This window comes from Verticillium alfalfae, genomic scaffold (genome assembly GCF_000150825.1).
Source record: "Verticillium alfalfae VaMs.102 supercont1.10 genomic scaffold, whole genome shotgun sequence".
NCBI lineage: Eukaryota > Fungi > Ascomycota > Sordariomycetes > Glomerellales > Plectosphaerellaceae > Verticillium > Verticillium alfalfae.
Window position 1 is genome coordinate 708,400 of NW_003315029.1, and position 13,057 is coordinate 721,456.

Consider the following 13,057-nt stretch of genomic DNA (forward strand, 5'->3'; position numbering starts at 1 on the left):
CCATTGTTGTCGGACCAAACCCCGCGGTTCGCATCGGCCTCCGGTGCGTATGCCACGGTGACGGTCCACGGAGCACGGAGCTTAGGGCAACCGACAGCATGCGCCACATTGTAAAAGGCCCGAGAAGAGGTGGGCAGGAGAGGAGCGATGTCGTTTGTTTAACATCTTGGTCGTTGCAGTGGTCCATTCTACCCCGCAAGATGGGCCCGTTTACGAGAGGTCTTTGCCAGAACACGAATGGTTCCCCGGCTGCCAAGGCGCTTAAACCCCGCCATGTGTGCAACACCAGGCTAGCGTTAGAGGATCGTCACGGCGGGCTATCGGATCTCTGAGTCGGCACCGAGAAATCATGCTTCCACTGACGTCGAGACCTTGGCTTCTCGCCGTACTCAAGTGGACCAGCCATGTAAAAGCTCGAGATCTTGGCATCATCATCCGCCGGGGGGTTGGCCGTCATTAGGTTCATGAACTGCTCCATGTCGCCAGGGTGACCGGCAAATCTTGCTCTCGCGGCTCGAGACACCCAAGTATTGGGATCTCTTCAACTCCACCTCTCAAGATGCAGGTCGCCAAAGGTCAGCGTTCTCGGACCGAATACAGGTGCAAGATGGTGTCTGATCTGGCCTTCAACAACACGGAAAGCTTCACGCCCAGCGGCAACCATGACTCGTGTGTTCATATTGATTTGATCATAATCCACGAACCCGAATATGATTGTGCTGAAGCATATATACCTGCCCGGCTCCCTCTCAGGTGGTTGCCATTGTTGTCGACACATGAGCCCATCGCCTCACACTGACTCTGATTTCACATGACCGCAACCCAGACATGAAGACCGCTATTCTTCTAAGTGCCGCCTCGGCAGTCCTTCCTGTTGTCTCCGGGGCAGACATTCTTCCCTACTGGGATTCAACACGATGCATCGATGAGCGGGTGGATGATCTCCTCTCCCGCATGACCCTTGAGGAGAAGGCGGGGCAAATGTTCCATGCCCGCACCTCTCTAATCAATGATACATTCGACGCCAACATCAAGTCATACGTCGCCGACAAGCACATCACTCACTACGTCTTCAGCGGTGGCGTCAACGACGCTCGTGTCGTGGCAGAATGGCAAAACGCACTGCAGCAGTTTTCTCGCGACGAGGGCCTCGGTATCCCCATCACCCTCTCGTCAGACCCGCAGCACGGATGGACTGACGACACGGCTGTATCGAATGTGGCCGCCTCGTTCTCACGGTGGACGGAACCCTTGGGTATCGCAGCGCTCCGGTCGCCTGAGCTGGCACTCGAATTCGCCAAGATTGCGCGGGAGGAGTACGTGTCCGTGGGGATCAGGCAGGCGCTTCACCCGACTGTCGATATCATCACCGAGCCGCGCTGGGGACGCAACGCCCAGACAATGGGCGAGGACGCCAACCTCACGAGCACCCTGCTGGTGGAGTATATCAAGGGCTTCCAGGGCGACAAAATCGGACCGCACTCAGTCATCACTACGACGAAGCATTTCCCCGGTGGTGGCCCTATGGAGAATGGCGAGGATTCGCACTTTGAATGGGTAGGCAGGCTTTCTGCAACAACGCTGCGTCACAGAATGTTCTTCTGACTCAAAGCAGGGCAAGAATCAGACCTATCCTGGCAACAATCAGGAATACCACCTCATCCCCTTCCGTGCCGCGATCAAGGCTGGCACCCGCCAGATGATGCCCTACTATTCCCGCCCGATCGACACCGAATGGGAAGAAGTCGCATTTGCATTCAACAAGGGCGTCATCACGGACCTTCTCAAGAATGAGCTCGGCTTTGAAGGCATCGTCGTATCCGACTGGGGTGTCGTCACCACGCGCTTCTGGGGCGTCGAGGACCTGACCGAGCTGGAGCGTGCGCGCAAGGCCCTCGAGGCTGGCATTGACATTTTCGGTGGCGAGACGAAGCCCGAGCTGATCGTCCAGCTTGTGAACAACGGGCAAATCGCAGAAGAGCGCATCGATTACTCCGTCCGCAAGCTCATGAAGGAAAAGTTCGAGCTCGGCCTCTTCGATAACCCGTTTGTTAATGTCGACGCCGCTGAAAGGGTCGTGGGCAATGAGTACTTCAGCCGCCTCGGTAACGAGACGCAGCGCAGGGCTTTCACCCTCCTCACGAACCCGGACGAATTCCTGCCTCTGCCCCAGTCGGCGCTCAACGCCAGCTTTTACGTCGAGGGCATGGATCCGGCAGCCCTTGAGGCCCGTAACCTCAAGGTCGTTGGTACTTCCGAGGAAGCCGACTATGCCTTCCTCCGCCTCCCGTCGCCCTTCAAGCCGACGACGGCCTCGGGGCTGGCAGCCAGCATCAACAACGGCTCCATCGAGTTCAACGTCACAGAAAAGGCGCGCCAGGCAGAGATTTACGCTACGGTCCCGACGGTGGTCGACATCAAGTTCAACAGGCCACCTGCTGTGCCCGAGATTGCAGAGGCAGCTGCCGCGCTGATGGGGAACTACGGGAGCAGTCACGATGCATTCCTCGACATCGTTTTTGGCGTCGACGGCTGGTTGCCGGAGGGCAAGTTGCCCTTTGACATGCCGCGGTCGATGGCTGCTGTCGAGGCTTCGAAGGAGGATTTGCCTTTTGACACCGAAGACCCGCTATTTGAATTTGGCCATGGCCTCTCGTACAGGGAGAGGTGTACGACAGGATGCCGATCCACGAGGCGCACTTGATCAATTGGCTCAGGCTGTGTGTTGGGGAAATCACGGGGTCCCGGGCGGTGTTCGGCGTGTTTGCATAGTTTGGTCCCGAAGGCCGCCAACCATGGCGCCGTGTTCGAGGAAAGCCGGTCAGGAAGCAGAGTCAAATCAATACCAATGTTTCAACGGCCGCTGTATTCGTGATGGTTGAGGTACAGGGCAAGAACTTGCTGCTTGGTGTCGGTCTGTCGGCTGGGTCGTTCGGAACCAGCTCCGTACACCTGTCAGCTGAGCCGTGGTCAGCGCTAATCATTCACTTCATATCACCTCAACTGACTGACAGCCTTGTCTACCCGAACTCCCTCCCCGTCTCAGCTCGACGTGACCAAGCTCACCAGTAGCAAGACGAATCATGGCGCACGGAGAATCACTGCGGAGGCCGATGCTTGCCTTCGTTTCGCTAAATATCGAAAAGCCGTCTACCATCGTGTTGTTACACGGAGGACTCTCCTGTCATCTCGAATACGCAGACGTCATTCCCCTCCTCTCAGAGTATCACCTGCTGCTGCCAGACCTGCCGCAGCATTCGGAATCGATCCACATACCGCTGGTATCACTCGAGAACGTCGCGGACCACGTGGCCGATCTTATATCGGTCAACGCGCACGGTGGGAAAGCCCACGTCGTCGGCCTCTCTTTTGGAGGCTTCGCGGCCCAGGTCACCGCCATGCGACATCCTTCGCTCGTCACATCCCTCTTCGTCACGGGTGCCGAGCCGTTTCAAGGCCTCAGACTGCGCGCGTCGCAGTATCCCTCCCTGATATACGGCTTTACATGGTCGCTTCTGGGTCTTCCGGATGCGCTCTACTGGCGCTACGCCGCTTGGATGGGCTTGCGGCGGCATGATGATCTGCTCGTCGAGATGAGAAAGAACTGCCAATTGGCTATGCTCCGTGACGAGTTTTCCACCATCGCTCGATATCGTCTCGAGGACGTGGGCAAGATTGAGGCCCGGACACTGATGGTGGCTGGTGGGAGGCAGGATGACGTGGGCGCTAGCAAGCTGGCTGGCCAAGTGCTGGAGAACAGGATTATTCGCGGCCAGAGACTGGACGACGGGTCAAGGTCTGTCGTTGTCCGAGACGCCTTGCATGCTTGGGATTTGCAGTTTCCGGAACTCTTCGCACGTGGTGTCCTGGCCTGGGTGGAGGAGAGGCCACTGCCGGAAGGGTATGAGCCGAACTAGTTGCCTGCCATTGTCGGCTTGCAGAGAGCATTGAGAACTGCACCGAGGGGTAAGTTGCTGTTCTCGCGGTTCCAACATCAGAATAACGTCGTCTTGCTACAAGAAGCGGTTGCCTGCAGGTGGTGTTAACACGACATGTGACGCTGAGCTCACAGGAAATGTGGCTTTCCTTCTGACCCAAGCTAGCTATCGTCAGGTCTCAAGCCAATATGACATATGAGAAACATCCTAGCTAGTACGGGTGCTTTTACCTTGACACCAATTGAGAAAGCTTGCCTGCATGACCTGGGATCATGCCGACTAATCATGGAGCATTCACTACGCATGTTGAGACCATGCCAATGAAGCCACAAATCTCTTAGCTTGCCAGCTTTCAGGGCATGGACGAATGTGTTTCGCAGACAATGCATTGACCTGTATGCCTGACCACTGCCTAAACCCTCCATCTGATTGCCTCTGCGAACCGTTTAAACTCTCAGCCCCCCCCCAACCCCAGCGAGCAATCACTCCGTGTGCTTCCCAACAGCGTCCCACGAAAGCCGCAGGTGAAATGACAAAGAGGGATGACATTCCCACCATGTATCACTCAGCCCCTGTCATCATACATGGGAGGCCAGCCCCGTCTACGCATGTACAAGTGCACATCGTCTCGGCAGCGCCTCACCCTTTCTGGTGGCTTGCAGCTGTTGAACTGAAAGCCCAGCCAAAGGCAAGGCTGCCCGAGGTTACCCCCCTCTCGCTCTCGCTGCCTGATTTATTGACCGAAGAGACATATTCCAATTGAGGTCGGATTTTCGCGGCTGTGAGATCTGATATCCTACGCTGTCTAGCACTGCCCTTTCTCAGTGACATAAATATGCCGAGCCCGCCTGCCTGCAGCACCGGCGTCTGTTCTGGCCGCGTAACGAATGCAATTAGAATATTGATAGCCTGACGCAGAATAACAGAACATATTACCCTCGAGTCGGAAGATGGGACATCCCTCTCAGCACAGGTGTCATCATAGCAAACATAGCCATCGACGCAAAGAGAAGAAGCATCGGCAACCATCCGAAGACCCTCAGCAACTCGAACCTGAAGAAGAGGCGGCAGCAGACGAGACAGAAGCACAAGGCGACGTTGCAATTGACTGTACCGATATCGATCCCAGAGAGCCCGGCCCCTGGTCAGCATGGGTCTATGATACGAGGGGTTTCTTCTACCGGTGCCGACAGCCAATAGATGGTGGTTCGTACATGAGCGCTCGAGTAGCCAGATTTTGACAGGCAGCTGATCATCCCGATACCAGACAACTTGGAATATGAGTTCACCCACCCCAGGACCGCCTCGACATTGGGACTCGTGTGCCCACCAATTGAACCGGCCGCGCAGTTGCAAATAGCACCAATGACTCAAACATACGGACAAATCATCCCGGTCCTCGTCCCCGTCGGCTCCTATGAGGCGCCAGCCGTTGTAGAAATCGGACAAGACCTGACATACCAGCCTGAAAATCCAATGACGCCCTTGAGGCCAATGCTCCTGGTGAGCCCCTCGGAGCAACAGATGATGCAGCCCACGCTTCCCCAAAGACACGGCCTCGCCTCTACCCCTAGCGATACGCTCACGCAGCCGTCTGTCCAGAACGGCGTGGCTGGCGCTATGGTCCGTCACTACGCTGCGCCGCGATCAACGGCTTCGCAAACCACGTCACAACGGGAGAGGAACATGGTGCGCGACGTTGCAAAGGGTGCAAAGTCGAGGAGCAAGTCTGGCTCCAATCGACACGCGGGGGACCCGCTTCTGAAGACTGTGGATAAATGGCTGGACCATGTGAGGGAGCGTCCGCGATGAGTGTGTTTGTGACGAGCGATTGCCACTCCATGCCTCTGTTTCGGCTGTTGAGCATCTTGTACATGCCGTGTAATAAACTAGCCTGCGTTTGGTTCATGCGATGCCCACATAGTGCTTCTGTCACTGCAAATGTGCATTCAGGACCATTCTGGCCCATACGTGATCGTCAAAGTCACACTGTTTGATCCTCACTGCCACCTTTGATTCTTTGCTTGGGAGCACGAAGCACTCTATTTGCAGACCTTCGTGAACTCGGCCAGCAACGCCTAGGATATGTCAGCCAGTCATCTCAAATGCATCAATGGAGAACATACCTCGAAATCGCTCTCCGCCATGGACGCAAAGATCTTTTTCTTGTCGAGCCCCAGCCTCGTCACGCGCGGGCTCTTGATCCCAAACGCGACCCTCGCCAAGAATCTCGGATCATCACGCACATCAGTAGCCTCGAGCACCTTCTCGGCCGCCTCAAAATCGAACGGCTTTCGCGCCGGCGCCGGCAGCTCAACAGCCTTCTTTGTCACACAGAAGGTGCAGTGCCCACACTGCGTCGCCTGCCCGGGGAGCTCCATGCCAAAATGCTGGGCGAGGGAGAGTGCGAAGCATTTCTTGGCCGTCACGAGCTTGATGAGCTGCTGCGTTCTGTCTAGGGCTTGCTGTTCGCGCAGCTCGAGGTCCGCGTAGACTTTCTCCACCAGTTCGTCAATCTCCCTGTCTGTGCCGGGCAGTTTGCTCAGAATTTTGTACTTGTTCTGGACGCCGCTGACCTTGAGTTTGATGCAGCCCGTGTCATTGAGCTTGTTGAGATATTTGATCAGGTCGTTACGACGGATGCCGGTCGATTTGGAGACAGCGGTGGGGTCGATGCTGTGATATTTCTTGGCTTTCTTCGCATTGTTCAAGATGGCGGCAGCCTCAGGGCTCTTGTCATTCTTGAGGCGAGGGTAGTAGACATTGTTGGCTTCGAAGGTGTAAGAGCTATATTCGGGGGTGATGGCACGAATGAGCTTGAAACGCAGTTCGAGGGCCGCGTAGATGATGCTCAAGGGGCTCATGCGAATGTCGAACTCCGTCGTCTGAGGGTGATGACTCGTCTTGAATGTGTCGCCAACTGATAGACTCAGAACCTCAGGGCTGAATATGTCTTTGAGAAGACCTCGGAGGGATTGACGGGAGGGAAGGTCACCTCGGGCAAAGGCCTCTTTGACATAAAAATCCTCCGGACACAGGTAGAGCATGCAATGGCTCTCTTTGCCGTCTCGACCAGCACGACCAACCTGCTGGCAGTACTCTTCCACGGTATTTGACAAATCCCAGTGGATAATGCTTCGGATGTCTGTGTGGGTCAGTAAAACAAATCCCTTCATGTGTTGGCCATTCAGCATACCGGATTTGTCGATGCCCATGCCAAACGCAATTGTAGCAACGACCTGGTTTTTCCAAGTCAGCCATGATACGATTTAAAGGCAGAAACGTGCATGTCATCTCACAATATCGACTTTCGATGCCATGAATGCATCCTGGATCCGGGTCTTCTCCTCCGTCTTCATGCCGGCATGGAATGCCTGGACTTTGAAACCTTGCTTTTTGAGGTCAAGCGCCAGATCCTCGGCTTGCTGTTGACAAGTTCAATTAGCCATTCATCCTGAGAAGCGATGCAACTCTACTTACCCTCTGCTGCGTCACATATACAAGGGTCGAGCCCCTGTGCTCCTTCAGGTAGGCAAGAAGTAAATCTCGTTTCTCTTCCTGCTTGCTTGTCGCCACAGCTTCGAGCCGAAGACTGAGCACATCAGCAGCTGATCATCAGGGAGCAGGGGGAGAAGTCGTACTTGGGGCGGTAGGGCGATGTCCTGAAGACGCCGTCCTTGGAAATACTAAAAGCGTTGCAAATATCATCGGCAACGACGGGAGTCGCGGTAGCCGTCAGGCAGATAACCTTCTCCGCCTTGATCTCATCAACGAAGCGCGCAACTGGATCAAGTCAGCAAACCAAAGTCACCCGTAGTAAATAGGTGAACGACTATACCCTTTAGATAGTCCGGCCTGAAAGAGTGTCCCCACTATGCATCATCAGTCTCAGCCCATGCGACTCTCTCACCGAAAAGCGGGAGGGGGGGGGGAAGTGGCCCACCTCGGAAATACAATGCGCCTCATCCACAGCAAGAAGTCTGACGCCGCCACGCACATACTTCATGTTCTCGACAAACATTTCATTGTTCAGCCGCTCTGGCGCGCAGTAGATCATTCTCAGCTTGCCGCTCCGCAGCGAGGCGTTGATGTCCTGGATCTGCTCCCACGACTTGGTCGAGTCGATGCACTCGGCCGCGATCCCCCTCCGCTGCAGGGCGTCGACCTGGTCCTTCATCAGGGCGATGAGCGGCGACACGATGATGGTCACGCCCGAGTCGCCCTCCTCCCTATCGCCGGTCTCGCGGTCCATGGCCTCGAAAGCGATGGCTGGGATCTGCAACCTACATTTAGCACATCATGCCCGTTCAGGAGATGCCAGACTCGGCAGAGGGGGGAAAGAGGGCGCGTGAGGGGATGAGGGCCAGACCTGGTAGCAGAGCGACTTGCCCGCTCCCGTCGGGAACACAACGAGGCTGTTCTCCCCGTGAAGGATCCTCTCAATGGCCGCCGCCTGCTCGTGTCGAAAAGCAGGGTAGCCAAAATTTTCCTTCAAGATGCTCGTCGCAAGAGCGAGCTTCGACGAAGAGGACGAGCCGCCATCCGTGTCTGAATTGCCAATACGCGGGCGTTTCGAGGGGTTTTCATCCGATTGAGCTCTTGACACGGCATTTCCGTCGGATTCGTTGAGGGGACGCTTGGCGGGGGTCTGGGCCTGAGAGCTCTGCAGGAGCGCATCCTCGTTCAGCCCGTCAAAGAGGTCGTCGCCCGAGTCGTAGTCGTCCGCCATCTTCCTCTGCGCGAGTTAGGGACTGGGTTTAAGTTTGCAATGAGATATGAAGGAACAACGTATCGCATTCCCCTTTTGGATGTTTCACAGATTGGGGTCTGATGAAATGGTGATTGTGATACTTCAGCTGGTGACCAGTTGCTAATTCCTGACCCGTGCGCGTTCAGGCTTCAGGCGCGTTCACTTTACAAATTGGCGGGTGACGCGCTGTCACGTGATGACAAACGAAGGAGCGACGTCATCCTCAGGCGGTCCAGGTACATCGCTCGTCACTCTGGTGCGCCAAAGTTTCCAAATGCTCATAGTGTACGGGATTCATGTTCATTATTATACTATAATTACGACCAAAGGCTATCCTGTTCGGACCCTCCCCTCCTCGAGATACGCTCAGTACTCGTAGACGAACTTGGCGTTCGCCACAGACTTGCGGCTCCACTGGTGCTTCAGGGGGTCGCCCTTGCGGTTCTTCTCAGCATACAGGGCCTCTGTCAGGACCTTGTAGATAAAAGCACCAGCGCCGTTGTACACAATGCTGTGGTCGCTATCGGTGAACGCATGCCAGTTGAACTTGGCGTGCGGTACAGCATTGCCGACGAGAAGGTCAACCAGGGCAGCGGTGTTCTGGTAGTGCACGTTGTCGTCACCAGTGCCGTGCGCAATGTACGCCTTGCCCGCCAGGTTCTTGAAACCAGTGGTGTCAGTCACAGCAGTCTCATTGTAGCCATCAGGATTCATCTGGCTGGTCTTCATGTAACGCTCAGTGTACATGCTGTCGTAGAAGCGCCAGTCGGTGACGGGCGCGACAATCAGACCGCTGGTGAAGACGCCCGAGTTCTCCTCGAGGGTCTTGGCGGCCAGGAAGCCACCGTAGGACCAGCCAAAGATGGAAATGTGCTCGGCGTCGATGAAATCGTACTCGGCAATGAGCTGCTCGGCGGCCCAGATCTGGTCGAGCGGCTCGAGGCGGCCAAGGTGGGAGGCCACAGTGGCGCGGAATTCGCGGCCCTTCCAGCCTGTGCCACGGTTGTCGACAGTGTAGGTGATGTACTCGAGCTCAGGGTCCGAAGCAATGTAGGCGCGCCAATTAATGGCCTGGAATCGCTTATGAACTTCCTGGGCGTCGGGGCCGCCGTAGGGGGTAAAAACGACAGGGTACTTCTTGCTGGGGTCGAAGTTGGCAGGCAGGCGCTGCATGACGTTCAGGGAGTATCCCTCGGGGTGCTCAAGCTCAAAGTACGTGATGTTGGGCAGCTTGTACTGGGCAATCTTGGCGATGAGGGCATCGTTGGTCGTAATGGTACGCAGGGGCTTCGTCGAGTTGGTGGCGTAAAGCTCCTGGTAGGGAACATTGGGTCCGAGGTAGTTCAGAATGTAGAAGCCACCAGCGGCAGAGAAGGAAGCGCCGAAGTACCCAGGAACAGTGTCATCGACAAGCGCTTTCTTGACGCCACCAGGGTAAGAGACGGAGTACAAGTGGCGCTCAGTGCTGTGACGCTCAGTCGAGGTGAAGTAAATCAGGCGCTTCTTGGTATCGACCTTGAGCACCGAGGCAACCTCAAACTCGCCCTCCGTCAGGGCGATGGGCTCGCCGCCCTTGACGGGGTAGAGGTACAGGTGCTTCCAGCCAGACACATCAGAGATGTCGAGGTAGTAAGGGTCGCAAGTGCCGTTCAGCCTGCCGACGAACTGGATGGCGAGGAGGTTGTCCAGCCAGCCGTCGGAGCCGTCACGCTCGCGAATGGTTGTCGACTTGCGGTCCTCGACGTCAACCCGGACAACCTTCTCCTGGTCCTGGACACGGTTGAAGGCGCGGTACAAAACGCTCGTGTGGTTGGTGGTGACCCAGGCGACCTCACCGATGATGAGGTCATCGGCAGCAAAGGCATCGACCTCGAGAGTGGTCGACTCACCCGAGTCAACCTCGAGCAGGGAGAACTTGACGGTAGGGTTCGTGGTGCCGACCTTGGGGTAGCGGAGGTCGAGCTCTCGGGGGTAGACGGGGGCCGTTTTCTGGCCGTCCATGTAGTAAGGAATGGTGAAGGTCTCGACACCGGTCTCGTCGAAACTCAGGTAGGCGACATACTCGCCATCAGGGGAGACCAGAGAGCCTTCTTGTCGCCGAAGATCTCCTCCTCGTAGACCAGTCGGGCACGCCGTGGAACAGATCAGGGCCACCATCGTTGGTAATCTGGGTCACCTCGCCGCCCTTGTTCAGGTACAGGTTGTTACCGCGGACAAAGGCGATGGCGTCGCCAGCGGGGGCAAACTCGGCGTGTTGGATATCACCAGCCTGGTCAGCAACCAGTGGGGTCAGCTCGCCCGACTCGACGTCGAGGATCTGGTAGTCGGCAAAGAAGGAGTGACGGTACTGCTTCGTGTCGTTGGTGGCGAACAGGACCTTCTTCAGGTCCGGACGGATCCAGTAGTCCCTGTAGTCGGCGGGCAGGGCGCTGGCGGGGACAAAGGTCTCGCTTTCACCGGAGACAATGTCCTCAAAGACGAGACCTGCCGTGTTGGCGAAAATGTACCGGCCGTCGTCGGTACCATCGACCCAGCTGACGGCGCGCGAGCTGGCCGCGAAGGCACCGCTGCGGCTCTCCTGGTATGTAATGAGGCGCTCTCCACCACCAACGGGCTGGGTCGGGGGGCGGGGAGGGTCGAGGGCCGAGGCGCTGGTAGCCAGCGCCGCGGCGACGGCGATGACACGGAGGAAGCGGGCCATGGCGAGGAATTCAACACACGCAGCAGCTTAGGATGCTGTAACTGTATGTGACTGAGACCTAGGATCCCAAGGTGCGTTGTTCTACCCGAAAGAATGCGGGCTGAGACACGAAAGAGCGGACGAGGATCGGAGGGAGGGGGGAGAGGGGAGGGGCCGAAGCAGTCCAGCGGGCGAGACGGCGTGCCCTTAAATGAGGCGACCTTCTCCATTCAAGATGCGGCAAGCCTGTCGTGGTGCGCCGCGCTGTCGTCGCATGGCGAGCTCATATTGTTTCCGACCTACCCAACTAGGCAGGCTGGTGACTCTGGATGCATCATGGCGCCGACTCGGCTAGGTGCGTGCGCTGATTAACCTAGCGACCCCTGGCTTGTTCTTGCTCTAGATTGCTAGAGGTGACATGAACATGGCGAGCTCTGATGCCATCGGTACGACCTCAGCACGCCGCGCCGTGCCATGGACCTGACATGACGGGGGAGGGGGACGATGGTGGAAGACACTGCAGACCTTTCAAGGTTGCACCGGGCGAGCCAGTTGCCAAGGGGTATTCGAGCTTCCTATCTAGGGAAGGAGAAGCTGCGATCGTCATATCGTGTTTCCGCATCGTTGGCGTTCGGGTGGCGGAGAGCTTGTCTGAAATGACCCGTCTTGTCGTCTGCTAATGCCGACAACCGACAAGGCCGAGTCAAGCCACGAAGGCCAAGGCTATGGAAGGGTTCTGCGGCGGCCACAAGACGGGACGGTTAGTGATGGGATGGAGATGGAGGAGTAGAAGGACGCGATGAGCCGTTGTGAGAGGCTTGACATGATCGGCGCACTAACCTCGCCTGGGCTAGGTGGCGGGGCCGTGGGCTTTTGCGGGGCTCCACCACCTGCCATTTCTGGCCTGATCTGCCGCCTGTCGTAGGGTTGTGCCTGCCTTAGCCATGCTGCGAGGAAGCGGCGATAGGGGGGGGGGGGGAGGAGCTGTACAGCAACAGGGCCAGGTCAGGTAAGGCAGGTAGGTCCCTTGCCCTGTAGGTAGTGCCTGAGTACCTAGGTAGGTAGGGCAAGAGCAGGAGAAAAGGGGGATTTTTGGTGTGGCACAAGGGCACAAGGGCACAAGGGCACATTGGTCGGTAATCGCTAATTTACGACGCCTCTTGGGATTCGCCAATTGGGCCACCAACGTCTGATTCGGAAGTCGTAGGAAATCACGCAAACAGGCCTGGAGCTTTCGCTGGTGGTCGTGCTAGGGAGTTTTGGGAAGGTTACAGCGGTCAAGAAACTCGCAACCCACCACAGTAGACTTTTTGTGGCAGTGTAGTGTGCATGCCATGGGAAAACACGAACAACACAACACAATATGGGCAAAACAATGTCTTGCCTTGCCAATTGGGTTTCTCTCTCACTCGAGACTAACAAAACCGTACACCTTATTTCCTTTGCCTCTCCTGCTTCTGCTGTGCACTAGGTCCCGGACCACGCAGCTTATGAGCGCTCTACGTACCTTAGGTATGGATGACGTTGGCTTTATTTGAACCATCCACGGCGCACTCTGTCTCGTTTGTCTAGTTTCACCTGCTCCTCCGCCCTGTCACTGTCCCGCCTTTGACACCTTATTCTCTGCAGATTTACTACTACGTTGGGCCTGTTTTCTTGTCACCGTTACATAACCCCCACCTTCTCCTG

At 56.6% G+C, this 13,057-nt stretch overlaps 5 protein-coding genes across 5 annotated transcripts; 3 read left to right on the forward strand and 2 right to left on the reverse strand.

Annotated features, from left to right (window-relative positions):
* Positions 1 to 828: 828 nt before the first annotated feature.
* VDBG_07671 (periplasmic beta-glucosidase/beta-xylosidase) lies at positions 829 to 2,704 on the forward strand (the record flags this gene model as incomplete). The annotated part of the gene is made up of 2 exons (XM_003002166.1): positions 829 to 1,557; positions 1,616 to 2,704. 2 exons carry the CDS (start codon positions 829 to 831, stop codon positions 2,702 to 2,704), a joined length of 1,818 nt encoding a protein of 605 aa, XP_003002212.1.
* Positions 2,705 to 3,083: 379 nt separating this feature from the next.
* VDBG_07672 (conserved hypothetical protein) lies at positions 3,084 to 3,917 on the forward strand (the record flags this gene model as incomplete). The annotated part of the gene is made up of 1 exon (XM_003002167.1): positions 3,084 to 3,917. One exon carries the CDS (start codon positions 3,084 to 3,086, stop codon positions 3,915 to 3,917), a length of 834 nt encoding a protein of 277 aa, XP_003002213.1.
* A 939-nt stretch (positions 3,918 to 4,856) lies between these two features.
* On the forward strand, positions 4,857 to 5,750 carry VDBG_07673 (predicted protein; the record flags this gene model as incomplete). Its single annotated transcript, XM_003002168.1, has 2 exons — positions 4,857 to 5,144; positions 5,206 to 5,750. 2 exons carry the CDS (start codon positions 4,889 to 4,891, stop codon positions 5,748 to 5,750), a joined length of 801 nt encoding a protein of 266 aa, XP_003002214.1.
* Positions 5,751 to 5,980: 230 nt separating this feature from the next.
* On the reverse strand, positions 5,981 to 8,667 carry VDBG_07674 (ATP-dependent DNA helicase recQ; the record flags this gene model as incomplete). Its single annotated transcript, XM_003002169.1, has 7 exons — positions 5,981 to 6,016; positions 6,065 to 7,083; positions 7,135 to 7,177; positions 7,238 to 7,363; positions 7,419 to 7,546; positions 7,893 to 8,214; positions 8,308 to 8,667. The coding sequence occupies 7 exons, from the start codon at positions 8,665 to 8,667 to the stop codon at positions 5,981 to 5,983; spliced, it is 2,034 nt and encodes a 677-aa protein (XP_003002215.1).
* A 387-nt stretch (positions 8,668 to 9,054) lies between these two features.
* VDBG_07675 (dipeptidyl aminopeptidase B) lies at positions 9,055 to 11,389 on the reverse strand (the record flags this gene model as incomplete). Its single annotated transcript, XM_003002170.1, has 2 exons — positions 9,055 to 10,732; positions 10,809 to 11,389. The coding sequence occupies 2 exons, from the start codon at positions 11,387 to 11,389 to the stop codon at positions 9,055 to 9,057; spliced, it is 2,259 nt and encodes a 752-aa protein (XP_003002216.1).
* Positions 11,390 to 13,057: the final 1,668 nt, after the last annotated feature.